This window comes from Oryx dammah, unplaced genomic scaffold (genome assembly GCF_014754425.2).
Source record: "Oryx dammah isolate SB20612 unplaced genomic scaffold, SCBI_Odam_1.1 HiC_scaffold_20, whole genome shotgun sequence".
Taxonomy (NCBI): domain Eukaryota; kingdom Metazoa; phylum Chordata; class Mammalia; order Artiodactyla; family Bovidae; genus Oryx; species Oryx dammah.
Genome location: NW_024070204.1, coordinates 17,818,737 through 17,839,008, shown reverse-complemented (window position 1 = coordinate 17,839,008; position 20,272 = coordinate 17,818,737). Strand labels below are relative to the sequence as shown.

Genomic DNA, 20,272 nt, shown 5'->3' with positions numbered 1-20,272 from the left:
CAGTCAAGGGAAAAAAACACGTGGTGATCTAGTGAGTCAGGTTCAGTGAGTAATGTTTATAACTGCAGATGAGTTCCAATGTTATGAGCTTGTATTCAGCAAAGAGTCATTCCCAGTTACAAGCCCCTATATATCAAGGTGATTGGGAAGCCGTAGTCAGAAGGTAATTTGCAGGCAGTGGGGGTACCTGTGATCGTTTACCGGGAAAGTAATAAGAAACAAAACAAAATGATACAAAGGTAATCACTTCCTGTTGATTCAAGACAACATTGCAGGTGAATAAAAGGCAACAATTTCTGTTAAAAATTTTGAAATAAACATTGCTAGTGAGCATATCAGACAAACATTCAGAATATGCTAATAGTCGTTACCTAGCATATATTGAAAAGTGGAGTGTTTCCTTTGTTCTTATGCAAACACTGCATTAACTTAAGGTGATTAATTTAGCTACTCTGCATTGTTTTATTTACAAATTTACCAAATAAAAAGGCCAGGTGATAAGTCTTTATTATTATGTTTATTTGAAAGAAAAAAATAAGTTAAAATACAATTACTGGGTCCATGGATACATGATAGAAAAGCCAAACAAAAAACCAAAATATCAGTTCTTATTTGGTCTATACAAAGATAGTTTATCCTAGTCTTGTATAGGAGTTTGGGCTTCATAGTTTTGAAAAAAGTTTATTATAATTGAATATTATTGGTTGTTTTCATGTGTGTATCTCCACATATATTTTATTGATATGACAAGATAGTGATAAAAAATGAAGAAATGTATGAAAACAATGGTAGAATTTTGTCTAATTGTGACTTTTCATACTTTTGACCTACTTACACTGGAATCACCTATAGTAGTTAATGTCAGGGGAGATCATTCAGAGAACATGAATGCCAATTGACTAGCAAGCTGAACCCAGGTAATCAGAGGCTCCTCACCCCCTTCTCTGCCCTTGGAATCATTTTTCTGCCAACATTTCCCAGAGTGGGAGCTATGTCCAAGGACACAGTCTTTAGAGAGAAAGGTTTCAGGATATAAGGTTGATATAGAAAAGTCAACTTCTTTCCTATTTACCAGCAATAAAGAAGTAGACTTTGATTTAAAAATACAATGCCATTTAGGTTAGCTTCCCTTAAAAAAGAGATACTTGGGGGTAAATTTAACGATAAAAGGTATGAAATCTATATGAGGAGAACTATAAAAGTCTCAATAAAGAAACAAGAAGTAAATAAATGGAGATATATGTTATGTGCATGGATAGGCAAGACTCAATATTATCAAGATGTTAATTCTGCTTAACCTTATCAATACATTCAGTGGGATACAAATCAAATCCCAGACATTTTTTATAGGTATTGACAAACCTATTTTACAGTTTTTAGGTGAAAGTTAGAAAAGATCATTGCAACCCACTCCAGTATTCTTTCCTGTAAAATCCCAAAGACAGCAAAGCCTGGTGGGCTACAGTTCATGGGGCTGTAAAGGGTGAGACATTACTGAGCACATTCAACAGGTATAGAAACAGAGGAACTATAAAGCCATGGATAGACATGGAGGATCCTTAAATGCCCATTACTAATTGAAGAGGCCAATCTGAAAAGGTCACACACTATATGGTTCCAATTATATGACATTTTTGAGGAAGCAAAATTAAGGAGACAGTAAAATCATCAGTGATTGCCAAAGGCTGAGGGGAGGGAGGGATGAATAGGTGGAAAAGAGGATTTTTAGGGCAGTTAAAGTATTCTATGTTATGCTGTAATGAATACATATTATTATATATGGATCCAAACCCATAGAATATGCAACACCAAGAGTGATCTCTAATGTAAATTATACACTTTGGGTGATCAGTTCAGTTGCTCAGTCATGTCCGACTCTTTGTGACCCCATGAATCACAGCACGCCAGGCCTCCCTGTCCATCACCAACTCCCGGAGTTCACTCAAACACATCCATCGAGTCAGTGATGCCATCCAGCCATCTCATCCTCTGTCGTCCCCTTCTCCTCCTGCCCCCAATGCCTCCCAGCAACAGAGTCTTTTCCAATGAGTCAACACTTCGCATAAGGTGGCCAAAGTACTGGAGTTTCAGCTTAAGCATCATTCCTTCCAAAGAACACCCAGGACTGATTTCCTTTAGAATGGACTATTTGGATCTCCTTGCAGTCCAAGGGACTTTCAAGAGTCTTCTCCAACACCACAGTTCAAAAGCATCAATTCTTCTGCGCTAAGGTTTCTTCACAGTCCAACTCTCACTCCCATGCATGACCACTGGAAAAACCATAGCCTTGACTAGATGGACCTTTGTTGGCAAAGTAATGTCTCTGCTTTTCAATATGCTGTCTAGGTTGGTCATAACTTTCCTTCCAAGGAGTAAGCATCTTTTAATTTCATGGCTGCAGTCACCATCTGCAGTGATTTTGGAGTCCCAATAAATAAAGTCAGCCACTGTTTCCTCATCTATTTCCCATGAAGTTATGGGACCAGATGCCATGGTGATAATGATGTGCTAATAATGCAGGTTTATCAGTTTTAACAAATGCATTATTTTAGTACAGAATGTGGCTAGTTGGGGAGGTGGTATACAGTCTGGAGAAAAAGGGTACATGATAACTCTATTTTCTTAATTTTACTGTGGATCTAAAACTACTGTAAAATAATAAAGTGCTACTGAAAAGGAAAAAACTAAAGTAACTGTGCACCAGCTATGTTCTAGACTACCCCACTCAGGAACATCTGGGCTATATGTCAGAATCATATTATTATATAAGGGGATCATGTGGCTATGGCAATTTGCCCAATAACCTGTGTGCCCTCAGGCAAGGTCATAGCTAAGTACATGCAAATGAGCCATTCTCAGGAGAATTGAGTGTTTAAATGATTCCTTAGATAATCATTTCTGAGAAATATGTGTCAATTCTAGATATGCTCTTTTCTTTCTGTAAGCAAATTTCTTTGACAAATTTCTTCCTATTTCATGTCACAATGGCACTATTATAAAAGAAGGGAGATAATGAAATTATTAAATCTGTGCTATAAAACAGGGTTTGTGTTAATTCTTCTTCTCTGATCCTTTTAAATGAATGACATTCAGATTGCATAAAATATCTGTCATTCACTTTGGAGATAGATGGGAGGGAGGTTCGAGAGGGAAGTGACGTGTATACACCTATGGCTGATTCATGTTTATGTTTGACAGAACAAAACAAAATTCTGTAAAGCAATTATCCTTCAATTAAAAAATAAATAAGTTAAGAAAAGATTTTAATTTCATATTTGTATATTCTACAAATATTACTGTAATGATTTCTTTGTAAAATACCCTGGATAGTAATCTCATACTTCTACATATCAGAGGTAAGTCCCATTTTTTTTTCAGAATGGCATCTTTTATTTAATTTTAGAAAGTATAAATTTCTTTCATTAAATGTTTTCATAAACTCTTAACTTGTTCCCCTCTGCATCAATTAACTTTTTTCTTATATAATTATTTATGGTAAAAAAAACATTGTTCTTTTTAATAAGAATGCTTGAGGCTTTTTCATATGCATGGATTAGATGAATCATTTATTATCTTATTATTATAATTCATTTCAATATGAATAATTTTCATTGTTATTTAGCTTCAGGAAGGTTCTCCTAAATTTCCTCCATTATATGTCCACAAGTATTAAAAGTTGGAATTTTATTTTCCTGGGGCCTGTGGCTCTCACTCAAAGTAATTACATATGCAATCAAGTCAGTAAAGGAAAAAAATAAATAACATAGTGGTTAAGTGTCCTATATTCTGGAACTCTCTTGCTTTTTCGATGATCCAGTGGATGTTGGCTCCTCTGCCTTTTCTAAAACCAGCTTGAACATCTGGAAGTTCACGTTTCATGTATTGTTAAAGCCTGGGTTGGAGAATTTTGAGCATTACTTTACTAGTGTGTGAGATGCGTGCAATTGTGCAGCAGCTTGAGCATTCTTAGGCATTGCCTTTCTTTGGGATTGAAATGAAAACTGACTTTTTCCAGTCCTGTGACCACTGCTGCATTTTCCAAATTTGCTGGCATATTGAGTGCAGCACTTTCACAGCATCATCTTTTAGGATTTGAAATAGCTGAACTGGAATTCCCTCACCTCCACTAGTTTTGCTCATAGTGATGGCTTCCAAAGGCCCACTTGACTTCGCATTCCAGGATGTCTGGCTCTAGGTGAGTGATCACACCATTGTGATTATCTGGATTGTGAAGATCTTTTTTGTATAGTTCTTCTGTATATTCTTGCCACCTCTTTATTGGATCATCAAAAAAGCAAGAGAGTTCCAGAAAAAATATGTATTTATGCTTTATTGACTATGCCAAAGCCTTTGATGGTGAGGATCACAGCACACTGTGGAAAATTCTTCAAGAGATGGGAATACTAGACTACCTGACCTGCCTCTTGAGAAATCTGTATTCAGGTCAGGAATCAACAGTTAGAACTGGACATAGAACAACAGACTGGTTCCAAATAGGAAAAGGAGTACGTCAAGGCTGTATATTGTCACCCTGCTTATTTAACTTATATGCAGAGCACATCATGAGAAATGCTGGGCTGGAAGAAGCACAAGCTGGAATCAAGATTGACAGGAGAAATATCAATAACCTCAGATATGCAGATGACACCACTCTTATGGCAGAAAGTGAAGAGGAACTAAAAAGCCTCTTGATGAAAGTGAAAGAGGAGAGTGAAAAAGTTGGCTTAAAGCTCAACATTCAGAAAACTAAGATCATGGCATCTGGTCCCATCATTTCATGGGAAATAGATGGGGAAACAGTGGAAACAGTGGCTGGCTTTATTTTTGGGGCTCCAAAATCACTGCAGATGGTGACTACAGCCATGAAATTCAAAGACACTTGGTCCTTGGAAGAAAAGTTATGACCAAACTAGACAGCATTTTAAAAAGCAGAGACATTACTTTGCCAACAGTTCCGTCTAGCCAAAGCTATGGTTTTTCCAGTAGTCGTGTATGGATGTGAGAGGTGGACTATAAACAAAGCTGAGCGCCGAATAATTGATGCTTTTGAACTGTGATGCTGGAGAAGACTCAAGACTGCAAGGAGGTCCAAGCTGTCCATCCTAAAGGAAATCCGTCCTGAATATTCATTAGGACTGATCCTGAAGCTGAAACTCCAACCCTTTGGCCACCTGATGCAAATGACTGACTCACTGGAAAGACCCTGATGCTGGGAAATATGGAAGGTGGGAGGAGAAGGGAATGGCAGAGGATGAGAAGGTTGGATGCCATCTACAACTCAATGGACATGACTTTGAGTAAATTACAGGAGTGGTGATGGACAGGGAGGCCTGGCATGCTACAGACCATGGAGTTGCAAAGAGTCTGACTCGACTGAGTGACTGAACTGAACTGAACTGAAGACATATTTGGTAGTTCTAATATAAACGTGACCTGCTGGAAAATTTGTTTCAGTTTTAAATGTAAGGCTCAATTGACAGAGCTGTGTGTGTGTGTGTGTGTGTGTGTGTATCTGTGTGGTGTGTTTACCTACATATAATTACATATGACATATATAATTTGTATCTCTTTATTGAATGTCACTGCAAGACAAAGCATATTACATGTCACTGCAAGACAATGAATGTGACTTTACATATAATTTTTCAAACAATCTCATCACTTTCTTTATTTTGCTCATGTACTTAGATCTAGTTTTTATTATAGTTGTTATTTCCTGACAAAAAGTAGTCAGTTTCTTAGTCTTGATAAATGTTAAAGTACTACCTGCCTATAATCTTTTTCAAGTGTCTACATTCTGCCAAAGTTTTCATCATCAAAATTTGACAACCCTGACGGAAAACTATGTAAATTGTTGTGTAAGGAGAAAAATTAACCTCTGCTCAAATCATCTGAGCTGACACTTAGGATGAGCACAAGTCATGAAATATTCAAGTCACCAGCCGAAGGAAAGAGCAAAGACCACAGTCTACCTCTGATGGGCCTGTCACCCCAAGGAACGCCAAGCAATGGGATATCTTCATTTGTCCCTTAGTATCTATAGATTCCCTTTGGACCTATGGTTGCAAACAAATATTTACATGAGACAGTTTTAATAACATGGGCAGGTACTATTTGTCTCAAAACCCTGACTTTCTCTCAAAAGCATTTCAGTTAAAATTACTTTTCTTACAGATGAACCTATTTGTAGAGCAGGAATAGAGGTGCAGACATAGAGAATGGACTTGTGGGGACCGAGAGGGAGGATTATTGAGAGACTTACATTAACATATATATGCTACCATATGTAAAATAGCTAGCTAGTGGGAAGCTGCTGTATAACTCAGAGAGCTCATCTCAGTACTCTGTGATGAACCAAATGGGTGGAATTGGGGACAGGGAAGGGCGGCTCAAGAGGGAGGGGATAAATGTATACATACGACAGATTCATGACATTGAACAGCACGAACTAACACAACACTGTTGAGCAATTATATTCCAATAAAAACATTAAAAGATCTACTTTTCTTAAAATGAAAATAAAGAGATATATATAGCTATATTGCTTTTCATTTAATGTATAATCCATGCTATTCTATTTAAAACATGTATTACAGGAGTTATTAGAACTGCCTTACATAATATGGACAGAGAAGCCAGAGAACATTACTCAGTGGTCATTCAAGCCAAAGACATGGCTGGGCAAGTTGGAGGGCTTTCAGGATCCACCACAGTGAACATCACCCTGACAGATGTCAATGACAACCCCCCAAGGTTTCCTCAGAGTAAGTACATGTTTCTTTTGATCTGCACTTATCATTATTCATTTATGTAAAACAAACTGAAAAATAGCTAAGCCTTGAACAATATGGACTTGAGATGCAAGAGTCTACTTATTTATTTTTCTCAGTAGTAAGTGCTATAGGACTACATGACCAGATCAGTGGTTGGGTGTATCTGCAGATAATGAGGAACCTGGATACAGAAAGCTGACTATAAGTTATATGTATGGACAATGTAGAGGTTGGATGCTCCTAACTCTCACATTGTTCAAGGGTCAACTGTACTTGGATGTATAATGTCATGTGAGTGTTCTCTTAAATAGAAAGATTGTGTTTGTACAGTCTTTTTATACACAAGACTAAAGAAATCACTCCATCTGTTGTCTCCTGAACTTGGTAGATAGATGTCACTATCTGGATGATAGTGGATAAAGATATCTGGATATAAAGATATCATCACTGGATAAAGATAGCATCACTATCTGGATGATACTGGATAAAGATATCCATTTCAATTGACATCAGGGTTAAATACTAAAAAATGAGATAGTAGTACTAAGAAATGATACTTTGTATTTGCTAAAGTATTTATGTATTACTAATGAATTCCTGGAGGTATTCAGAATAAACATTTTGATATGGACATTCTACTCTTGGAAAACTATTGAATATGTACTGTTTGTGGAATGATTTTTTTTTAATTCTTCATATTAGGAATGAATGCTCTTCACATACACACAGAAGCACACCATCCAATGGCAAGGTATCACAAATATAATAAACTGCAATCTCAGAGTAGAATATAAACCTTGTGAGTGGAGAGCCCACCAGGAGATTCAAGGAGAGAGTATTAGTTTTGTGAGTTCAGAATGAAATACTGTTTATGACACCTTCAGAAAGGGAAGGAAACATATTTGAGTATTTCTAATATGGCAGAAGCTGTGGGTAGCATTTTATAGTATAACCATTAATTATTTAAAAATCCTGAGGGGAGCTGTCCTTCTTGCACATGATGTTTAAAAAGTATAAAAGACAGAATGAAGTAAGTCAGAAAGAGAAAAATAAATATCATCAGTTCAGTTCAGTTCAGTCGCTTAGTCACGTCCGACTCTTTGCAACCCCATGAATTGCAGCACACCAGGCCTCCCTGTCAATCACCAACTCCCGGAGTTCACTCAAACTCATATCCATTGAGTTGGTGATGCCATCCAGCCATCTCATCCTCTGTCGTCCCCTTCTCTTCCTGCCCCCAATTCCTCCCAGCATCAGGGTCTTTTTCAATGAGTCAACTCTTTGCATCAGGTGGCCAAAGTATTGGAATTTCGGCTTTAGAATCAGTCCTTCCAAAGAAATCCCAGGGTTGATCTCCTTCAGAATGGACTGGTTGGATCTCCTTGCAGTCCAAGGGACTCTCAAGAGTCTTCTCCAACACCACAGTTCAAAAGTATCAATTCTTCTGTGCTCAGCTTTCTTCACAGTCCAACTCTCACATCCATACATGACCACTGGAAAAACCATAGCCTTGACGAGACGAACCTTTGTTGGCAAAGTAATGTCTCTGCAAATGTATGGAATCTGGTAAAACAGTACAGATTAACCTGTTTGCAAAACAGATATAGAGACCCAGATGTAGAGAAAAAACATATGGTCACCAAAGGGAAAAGAGGGGGCAGGTGTGTTGGGAGATTGGAATTGACGTATATACACTATTGATACTGTGTATAAAATAGATAGCTGATGAGAGCCTATTGTATAGCACAAGGAACTCTATTCAATGCTTTGTGGTGACCTAAAAAAAAAAAAAAGTACAAAATAGAGAGATATAAGTATGTGTATGGATGATTCACTTTACTGTAAAGCAGAAAATAGCATAATATTTTAAAGCAACTCTACTCCAATTATTTTTTTTAAAATGACCTGCTAGGTTCGTCTTTGAAAAACAACTTAGCAAATATCGTCAAAAAGTTAGAGACAAGTAGCTGCAGCAGTGATTTTTAGAAAAATTTGCAGAGGCATATTTGAAATAAAACAAGTAATGGACATACAGATGGCTAACAAACACGTGAAAAGATGCTCAACATCATTCGTTATCAGAGAAATGCAAATCAAAACCACAATGAGGTATCATTTCACACCAGTCAGAATGGCTGCGATCCAAAAGTCTACAAATAATGATGAGTTTTAGGACAAAAGAAATTTCAGAGGTAAAGTATTTTGTCTATTTGTGTTTATAGTCCAAGGAATACAATTCAACTTCAATAAATCTGGGATGAGGAAGAAAATAAACTCTGTAACAAAGTAGACAGTGTGGCAACTCAACGACTGCTCTCCACAAGTCAGTGTGAAAGGCTTACCCAGCCTTATCTCTCAGTATTGTTCTCAGTACTCAATGGAATACTGCCTGTTCCGAAAACAGCAAGAATATGCATATTCTTGTCAGTCTAGAATTTTTCACTCACATTCCTTTGTTTGTGATAGACACTCAATTGTGTCTGACTGTTTGTGACCCCATGAACTATAGCCCTCCAGGCTCCTCTGTCCATGGAATTTTCCAGGAAAGAATACTGGATTGGGTTGTCATTTTCTCCAGGGGATCTTCCTAAACCAGAGATCAAACCTGAGTCTCCTGTATTGAAGGCAGATACTTTACCATCTGAGCCACCAGTACTACCACATTCCTTTGTTTAAAAAACCTCTTAAAAGTTTCTCTGAACTCCATCACAGAATTAGCAGACAGTTAATTAACCCTTGGTTTCTGTAACATGGCCTTTCCCATGTGCTTTTATGCTATATTTATCTCCATAGGTGCACATCTCCCCTACACTGTGGGTCCCTCTAAGTAAGAATGATGCTTGATTTGTCTTTGTAACATTAAGTGTTTAGATTTGTGCCCAGCCCTGGATAAATGGTTATGAAATGAATGAATAAATGAGTTGAATTTAAATACTCTGTCAAACTACTATTGTTAAAAGACCATGGATAAAGACAAGCAAGTTGAATTTATGGTTAGGCAAAGCTCCTTTAAAATTTCAATTCTAAGGACAAGATTATGTGACTTGGTTCTTTCAAGTGGCTTTTGCTCTATGAAGAAAACATGTTTAAAAGAAAATGATAAGTCATAGATAAGTCCATATTATTAAATTATGAAATATGATTAAATTCCAAGTCATTTTACAAAATTGCAGTGTATTTTTGTATTCATTTAACCCCCTATTCCACACAATATGCATATACACATATTTCATTATGAGACAAGTGTAATCGGATGGTGACTGCAGCTGTGAAATTAAAAGATGCTTGCTCCTTGGAAGAAAAGCTATGCCAAATTTAGACAGCATATTAAAAAGCAGAGACATCACTTTACTGACAAAGGTCCCTATTGTCAAAGGTATGATTTTCCAGTAATCATGTACGTATGTGAAAGTGAGACCATAAAGAAGCCTGAGTGCCGAAGAATTGATGCTTTTGAACTGTGGTGCTGGAGAAGACTCTTGAGAATCCCTTGGACTGCAAGGAGCTCAAACAGGTCAATCCTAAAGGAAATTAACCTTGAATATTCATTATAAAGACTGATGCTTAAACTCTGAAACTTTGGCCAATTATATGTGAAGAGGCAACTCATTGGAAAAGACCCTGATCCTGGGAAAGATTGAAGGCTGGAGGAGAAGGATGAGGATGAGATTGTTGGATAGCATCATCAATTCAATGGACATGAGTTGATCAGACTCTGGGAGATAGTGAAGGACAGGGGATCCAGGTGTGCTGCAGTCAACAGGGTGGCAACGTGTTGGACTAAACAACAACAAAATCCTTTTATAGAATAAGGAGTTGATTAGTGGATTTAGTCACTAAGTCATGTCCGACTTTTTTACGACCCCATCGACTGTAGCGTACCTCATTCCTCTGCCCATGGGATTTCCAAGGCAAGATTACTGGAGTGGGTTTCATTTCCTTCTCCAGAGGATCTTCCTGATCCAGGGATCGAATTCACATCTCCCAGGTCTCCTGTATTGCAGGCAGCATCTTTACTGCTGAGCCACCAGAGACTAAAGTTCAAAGTTTGTTTGTTTTTGAAGAGGTAATGAGTGATAGTGCTGAATTAGGCTGAATAAAACTTTATTATAATTACAACACCAACCTCATTTTTAACCTATGTTATTTAAGTAGATTCTACCACCACTATTTTTAAGATGTATATTAATATTATAACCCTTATTATAATAGAGTGAAAAACTTATTCGGGGGGTCGATAAACTGATTTTAACCAGACAAGCCCATTAAAACTTATTTTAGAAATCACCAGAAAATCAGAAAATGGTGATGAATAAAGAAAAATGTATCCCTAACTTTGTTTTGATCTATGATTGTTGCTGGAGCATCAGTTCATAGTGAAACAACTGTTTAACTTGACAAAGAATAAATGAATACTCCTTGAGTGAACTCATTACATTAATCACTAATGGGATCGACATATCTTCAGTCTCCCTGGAATGACTGACAACTGTCAATCCTGCCACATGGTGATATGCTCTTAGTGTGTTGAAACAAAGGCAGTACACACCCAGAACTTCACACTCTGATTTGTTTAAAAGATATTTTATTTTGCACCCATACCGCTTTAAACACATTGCTGCTCTCAGAATGATTTGGTGTCACCACAATAAGAGTAGCTTGCAATATTCTTTAATTTTCCCCAAAGCATTATAACTCATCAAATGAAAAAAAAAATGACAAACTATATCTTCGGAAACTGCAAATTGCTTGAAGAAAAAACAATGATGTATATTATGAAGACTCCATACATAAAGCACCATGAAATACACAAATATAAACACAGTTCAGATCTTATCCAGTTATTAAATAGACCCAGTAATCTAATTGTTTCTCTTAAGGTGTTCTTGTTTGTTTGTTTTACATTTTTTCTGACATTTATTTTTCTTTTTTTCTCTTTAGCTGTGAAAACCATGTTACAGCAAGACAATATCTGGCACACATTTTTAACATTGCATTTTTCTTTCTTCTGTTAATTTACCATGGCCTCAGTTTCTTACCTCTTATATCTCAATTTAAAGCTATCACTGTATCTTTTCTAAATTAGAGTATAATCACTTTACAATGTTCTGTTGGCTTCTGCTGGGCCCTCCCATTTGAGACTTCCTACCATCCTCCACCCCATCCCACCTCACTAGGATATCACAGAACACTGAGCTGAGTGCTCTGTGCTATACATCAGGTTCCCACTAGCTATTTATTTTACATGTGGTAGTGTATATATGTCAATCCTACTCTCCCAATTCATCCCCACATCCCATGTCCATATGTCCTATCTCTATATCTGCTTATCTATTCTTGCCCTGCCAATAGGTTCATGTGTACCATTTTTCTAGATTCCACATGTGTGTGTTAATATATTTGTTTTTCTTTTTCTGGCTTACTTCACTCTGTATGACAGACTCTAGGTCTATCTACTTTATCTCAGTTTAAGCTGCATAGGTTTTGAGTAAGCATTTGAGAATAAGACAGGGGACTAGACTAATAATTTGCTTTACAAAGACTCTGCACTAGGGAGATACAAACGCAGTGGCCTGGAATACAAGACAAACAAAGGTCCAGGTGAAAGCAGGCTGCCTGTGAGTGTCGGGGAGGTTATAGGGGAGATCAGAGACTGGAAGGTACATATACAGCTAAGAGGACAGCTCCTGCTCAATTCTAGTAATGCCTGTATGTGGGCAGGCAAGTATTAGGAATGGGAGCTACTTGCAAGACTTGCAGTGTAAGAGAACAAATCAATATGTCTGTGGCTTGAATCTTTACTCCAAGGACACAAAAGTTTCCCAGTTCTTCTTCAGAAAAAAATATCTCATGGTATAAATTCCTCAATATTATCCCTTCTATTGAAAGGAATTTATTCTACTTTTTAAGATTTTTGCTATTTCCTTCTCTGGTTTTAACTGTATTCTAGTCATTTTTAAATTTATTCACAAAATAAAATAAAATAAATAAAAAATAAAAAAATATTTGCAGGCAGGTAAAAATCACTGAAGTCTATTATTCTGTATAAAGAATATGCACATAAGTATCAATTATGAACATGAAAGTTTATAAAATAAAATTGAACCCTAAAGGGAGCTGTATTTTGAGAGTTGCCCTTGTAGAGTTTTTGCTTTGGCTCCATGCCTTCATTCTTTCTGGAGTTATTTCTTCACTGATCTCCAGTACCATACTGGGCACCTACTGACCTAGGGAGTTCATCTTTCAGTGTCCTATCTTTTTGCATTTTCATACTGTTCATGGGGTTCTCAAGGCAAGAAAATATAACTGGCTTGCCATTCCCTTCTCCAGGTGGACCACATTCTGTCAGACCTCTCTGCCATGACCCATCCATCTTGGATGGCCCCACATGGTATGGCTTAATTTCATTGTTTTAGACAAGGCTGTGGTCCATGTGATCAGATTGGTTACTTTTCTGTGATTGTGGTTTCAGTCTGTCTGCTCTCTGATGCCCTCTCTTAATTCCTACCATTTTACTTGGGTTTTTCTTACCTTGGACATGGGGTATCTCTTCACGGCTGCTCCAGCAAAGTGCAGCTGCTGCTCCTTACCTTAGACATGGGGTATCTCCTCTTGACCACTCTTGCACTGCACAGCTGCCACTCTGAAGCACAAGCTGGAATCAAGATTTCCAGGAGAAATATTAGTAACCTCAGATATGCAGATGACACCACCCTCATGACAGAAAGTGAAGACAAATTAAAGAGTCTCTTGATGAAAGTGAAAGAGGAGAGTGAAAAAGTTGGCTTAATGCTCAAAATTCAGAAAACTAAGATCATGGCATCTTGTCCCATCACTTCATGGTAAATAGATGGGAAAACAGTGGAAATGGTGGCTGACTTTATTTTGGGGGGCTCCAAAATCACTGTAGATGGTGATTGTAGCCATGAAATTAAAAGACACTTACTCCATGGAAGGAAAGTTATGACCAATATAGACAGCATTTTAAAAAACAGAATCATTACTTTGTCAACAAAGGCCCATCTAGTCAAGGCTATGGTTTTTCCAGTAGTCATGTATGGATGTGAGAGTTGGACTATAAAGAAAGCTGAATGCAGAAGAATTGATGCTTTTGAACTGTGTTGTTGGAGAAGACTCTTGAAAGTCCCTTGGACTGCAAGGAGATCCAACCAGTCCATGCTAAAGGAGTTAGTCCTGGGTGTTCATTCGAGGGACTGATGTTGAGCTGAAACTCCAATACTTTGGCCACCTGATATGAAGAGCTGACTCATTTGAAAAGACCCTTAAAAAAAAAAAAATGAAAAGACCCTGATGCTGGGAAAGATTGAGGGCAGGAGGAGAAGGGGATGACAGGGGATGAGATGTTTGGATGGCATCCCCGACACAATGGACATGAGTTTGGGTGAACTCCGGGAGTTGGGATGGACAGGGAGGCCTGGCCTGCTGTGGTTCATGGCATTGCAAAGAGTCGGACCTGACTGAGTGACTGAACTGAATTGAGCTTGTAGAGTAAGTAACCAATCTAGGGAAAGAAGAATAATGCATGTCAAATAATCACAGTAAAAGAGTAAAAATTTGATTATTTAACAAAACTCCTGTAAGAACTTGAAATGATTGCAAAATTGTTAAGTGATCCACTTGTGAGTCAGTTGATATAGTGAAATGTAATGTTGGGAGGATCAATTGCTAAAATGTCAACAGATGGCAGTATTTCCCATAGTTCTAATTATAAAATTGTAACTGATATGGATAAATTTTAATGTTAGGGAAAAGGAAATATCACTGATGAATATGTTAATATTGAAATGATATTTGTCAATAGCAAAATATTTCAGTGAAGGATCATTGTTTTTATTAGTTTAGTTTTTATGAAAACAAATATAAATGATACATAATAAATTCAACATTAATATTTTATTTGAAATAGTTGTGAAAAAAGCAACCAAGCTTCAATGGTTAAGACATGTATTTTGAAACTTCTTGAGAGTTTCCTTAAATGTCAACATCTACTTGATTTAAAACAAGGTGAACCAACTTCATGGTTTGTTTTCTACATATATAAATTAGTTCAGGTTTATTCAATCAGTTCAGTCAATTCAGTCACTCAGTCCAGTCCGACTCTACAGTAGGCCCCCCGTCCATCACCAACTCTGAGTTTACTCGAATTCATGTCCATAGAGTCGATGATGCCATCCAACCATCTCATCCTCTGTCATTTATTCCCTTCTCCTCCCACCTTCAGTCTTTCCCAGCATCTGAGTCTTTTCAAATGGGTCAGTTCTTCACATCAGGTGGCCAAAGAATTGGATTTCAGCTTCAGGATCAGACCTTCAAATGGATATTCAGGATGGATTTCCATTAGGATGGATTGGTTGAATCTCCTTGCACTCCAAGGGACACACAGGGTCTTCTCCAACACCACACTTCAAAAGCATCAATTCTTCACTACTCAGCTTTCTTTATAGTCCAACTCTCACATACATACATGAATACTGGAAAAACCATAGCTTTAACTAGATGGGTCTTTGTTGGAAAAGCAATGTTTCTGCATTTTAAAAAGTTATCCATTCACCATTGCAACAAAAAGAATAAAATACTTAGGAATATATCTACCTAAAGAAACTAAAGACCTATATATAGAAAACTATAAAACACTGTTGAAAGAAATCAAAGAGGACACTAATAGATGGAAAAATATACCATGTTCATGGGTCAGAAGAATCAATATAGTGAAAATGAGTATACTACCCAAAACAATCTATAGATTCAATGCAATCCTTATCAAGCTACCAACGGTACTTTTCACAGAGCTAGAACAAATAATTTCACAATTTGTATGGAAACACAAAAAACCTTGAATACCCAAAGCAATCTTGAGAAAGAAGAATGGAACTGGAGGAATCAACCTGCCTGACTTCAGGCTTTACTACAAAGCCACAGTCATCAAGACAGTGTGGTACTGGCACAAAGACAGAAATATAGATCAATGGAACAAAATAGAAAGCCCAGAGATAAATCCACACACCTATGGACACCTTATCTTTGACAAAGGTGGCAAGAATAGACAAAGGAGGCAAGAATATACAATGGAGAAAAGACAGTCTCTTTAACAAGTGGTGCTGGGAAAATTGTTCAACCACTTGTAAAAGAATGAAACTAGAACACTTTCTAACACCATACACAAAAATAAACTCAAAATGGATTAAAGATCTAAATGTAAGACCAGAAACTATAAAACTCTTAGAGGAGAACATAGGCAAAACACTCTCTGACATAAATCACAGCAGGATCCTCTATGACCCACCTCCCAGAATATTGGAAATAAAAGCAAAAATAAACAAATGAGACTTTTAATTAAAATTAGAAGCTTCTGCACAACAAAGGAAACTATAAGCAAGTGAAAAGACAGCCTTCAGAATGGGAGAAAATAATAGCAAATGAAGCAACTGACAAACAACTAATTTCAAAAATACACAAGCAACTCCTGCAGCTCAATTCCAGAAAAATAAATGGCCCAGTCAAAAGATGGACCAAAGAACTAAATAGACATTTCTCCAAAGAAGACATATAGATGGCTAACAAACACATGAAAAGATGCTCAACATCACTCATTATCAGAAAAATGCAAATCAAAACCACAATGAGGTACCATTTCACTCTAGTCAGAATGGCTGTGATCCAAAAGTCTACAAGCAATAAATGCTGGAGAGGGTGTGGAGAAAAGGGAACCCTCTTACACTGTTGGTGAGAATGCAAACTAGTACAGCCACTATGGAGAACAGTGTGGAGATTCTGGAAAATCTGGAATAGAACTGCCTTATGACCCAGCAATCCCACTGCTGGGCATACACACTGAGGAAACCAAAATTGAAAGAGACACGTGTACCCCAATGTTCATTGCAGCACTGTTTATAATAGTTGGGACATGGAAGCAACCTAGATGTCCATCAGCAGATGAATGGATAAGAAAGCTGTGGTACACAATGGGGGTATTCAGTTCAGTTCAGTTCATTTGTTCAGTCATGTCCAATTCTTTGCAACCCCATGAATCGCAGCATGCCAGGCCTCCCTGTCCATCACCAACTCCCGGAGTTCACTTAGACTCATGTCCATCCAGCAATGCCATCCAGCCATCTCATCCTCTGTCATCCCCTTCTCCTCCTGCACCCAATCCCTCCCAGCGTCAGAGTCTTTTCCAATGAGTCAACTCTTCTCATGGTGTATTACTCAGCCATTAAAAAGAATACATTTGAATCAGTTCTAATGAGGTGGATGACACTGGAGCCTTTTATACAGAGTGAAGTGAGCCAGAAAGAAAAACACCAATACAGTATACTAACACATATATATGGAATTTAGAAAGATGGTAATGATAACCATGTATGTGAGACAGCAAAAGAGACACAGATGTATAGAACAGTCTTTTGGATTCTGTGGGAGAGGAAGAGGGTGGGATGATTTGGGAGAATGGCATTGAAACATGTATAATATCATATAAGAAATGAGTCAGCAGTCCAGGTTTGATGCAGGATACAGGATGCTTGGGGCTGGTGCACTGGGATGACCCAGACGGATGGCACAGGGAGGGAGGTGGGAGGGGGGTTCAGGATGGGGAACACGTGTGCACCTGTTGTGGATTCATGTTGATATGACAAAACCAATACAATATTGTAAAGTAATTAGCCTCCAATTAAAATAATAATTTAAATTTTAAAAAAAGTTATCTAAGTTGGTCATAACTTTCCTTCCAAGGAGCAAGCATCTTTTAATTTCAAGTCTGCAGTCATCATCTGCAGTGATTTTGAGACCAAAAAAATAAAATCTGTCACTGTTTCCTCATCTATTTGCCATGAAGTGGTGGAACCAGAAGCCATGATCTTAGTTTTCTGAAGGTTGAATTTTAAAGCAACTTTTTCACTCTCTTCTTTCACTTTCATCAGGAGACTCTTTAGTTCTTTGCTTTTTGCCGTAAGTGTGGTATCATCCGCATATCTGAGGTTATTGATATTTCTTCCCGAAAACTTGATTCCAGTTTGTGCTTCATCCAGTCTGGCATTTCTCACGATGTACTCTGCATATAAGTTAAATAAACAGGGTGACAAAATACAGCCTTGTACTCCTTTCCCAATTTTAAACCAGTCTGTTTTTCCCTTTTCAGTTCTAACAGTTGATTCTTGACCTGCATACAGGTTTGTCAGGAGGTAGATCTGATGGTCTGGTATTCCCATCTCTTGAAGAATTTTCATAGTTTGTGGTGATCCACACAGTCAGTGGCTTTGGCATAATCAATAAAAGAGAAGTAGATGTGTCCTGGAACTCTTTTGCTTTTTTCATGATCCAACAGATGTTGGCAATTTTATCTCTGCTTCCTCTCCCTTTTCTAAATCCAGACTGAACATCTGGAATTTCACAGTTCATGTCCTATTGAAGCTTGGCTTGGAGAATTTTGAGCACTACTTGCTATTTTGTGAGATGAGTACAATTGTGCAGTAGTTTGAGCAGTCTGTGGCATCACCTTTCTTTGGGATTGGAATGAAGACTGACCTTCTCCAATCCTGTGGCCACTGCTGAGTTTTCCAAATTTGCTGGCATATTGAGTGCAGCACTATCACAGCATCATCTTTTAGGATTTGAAATAGCTCAACTGGAATTCCATCACCTCCACTAGCTTTGTTTGCAGTGATGCTTCCTAAGGCCCCCTTGACTTCACATTGCAAGATGCCTGGCTCTAGGTGAGTGATTACACCACCATGATCATCTGAGTTGTGAAGATCTTTTTTGGATAGTTCTTTTGCATATTCTTTCCACCTCTTCTTAATATCTTCTTCTGTTAGGACCATACCATTTTGGTCCTTTATTGTCCTTTATTGTGCCCATCTTTCCATGAAATTTTCCCTTGGTATCTCTAATTTTCTTCAAGAGATCTCTAGTCTTTCCCATTCTATTGTTTTCCTCTATTTCTCTGCACTGATCACTGAGGAAGGCTTTCTTATCTCTCCTTGCTATTCTTTGGAACTCTGCATTAAATGGGTGTGTTTTTCCTTTTCTCCTTTGCCTTTTGCTTCTCTTCTTTTCATAGCTGTTTGTAAGGTCTCTCAGACAGTCATTTGGCCTTTTTGCATTTCTTTTTCTTGGGGACGGTCTTGATCACTGCCTCCTGTACAATGTCACAAATCTCCATCCATAAATCTTTTTTAAATATAAGTTTATTTATTTTAATTGGAGGTTAATTACTTTACAATATTGTATAGGTTTTGCCATACATCAACATATATCTGCCACAGGTATCCACGTGTTCCCCATGCTGAACTCCCCCTCCCTCCTCCCTCCCCGTACCATGCCTCTGGGTCATCTCAGTGCAGCAGCCATATACACAATGGAGTATTACTCAACCATTAAAAATGCATCCATAATTCTTTAGGCACTTTGTCTATCAGATCCAATCCCTTGAATCTATTTGTCACTTCCACTGTATAGTTATAAGCGGTTTGATTTAATTCATACCTGAATGGTCTCGTGGTTTTCCTACTTTCTTCAAGTTAGTCTGAATTTGGCAATAAGAAGTTAATGATCTGAGCCACAGTCAGCTCCTGGTCTTGTTTTTGCTGACTGTATAGCTTATCCCTGATGCTGGGAGGAATTGGGGGCAGGAGGAGAAGGGGTCAACAGAGGATGAGATGGCTGGATGTCATCACTGACTCGATAGACACGAGTTTGAGTGAGCTCCGGGAGTTGATGATGGACAGGAAGGCCTGGTGTGCTGCAATTCATGGGGTCACAAAGAGTCAAATACAACTGAGCGGCTGAACTGAACTGAAATGATAGCTTATCCATCTTTGGCTGCAGAGATTATAATCAATCCAATTTCAGTAATGACCATCTGGTGATGTCCATGTGTAGTCTTCTCTTGTATTGTTGGAAGAGGGTTTTTGCTGTGATCAATACATTCTCTCCCCAAAACTCTGTTACCCTTTGCCCTGCTTCATTCTGTACTCCAAGACCAAATTTGCCTGTTACTCCAGGTATGTCTTGACTTAGTACTTTTGTATTCCATTCCCCAATAATGAAAATGACATCTTTTTGGGGTGAAAGATGAACTCCCAGGGCTGTAGCTTTATTCAATATGTCATTCCAATTTTCTAGAGCCAAATAGAAGTTTTATTTGTCAGCTACTGAGAGATGTATATTAATGTATGCCATTAAGATACTAGATTTTTCTTTTTGTTTTTAAAGTTTTGATTTTTTTTTTTTGGTTAAATATAGTTTGAAATCATGTTACTGGATGTACCCAGATTTAAGGCATAATGTCTTTCTCTTAGTTTGAAAATATTTCCTTTTTAGCATCTCTCTTTAACAATGATTTATAACTTAAAGTCCAGTTTATCTGATATTAATATAATTATTCAAGATTTTTCTTTTCCTTTTTTACATTTATCAGTTGGCTAAAACAATATTTTCCATTATTTTCCTTATTCACTATATTTTCTTATTTTTAAAAT

At 37.6% G+C, this 20,272-nt stretch overlaps 1 protein-coding gene across 3 annotated transcripts in view; it reads left to right on the top strand.

Moving 5' to 3' along the window:
• CDH18 (cadherin 18) overlaps positions 1–20,272 on the top strand; it is a 602,757-nt gene that overhangs the window by 437,519 nt on the left and 144,966 nt on the right. For all 3 annotated transcript variants that reach the window (XM_040262487.1, XM_040262489.1, XM_040262488.1), the window contains exon 5: positions 6,597–6,764. In XM_040262487.1, coding sequence (XP_040118421.1) covers positions 6,597–6,764 — 168 coding nt within the window. The remainder of the gene's footprint in view (positions 1–6,596; positions 6,765–20,272) is intronic.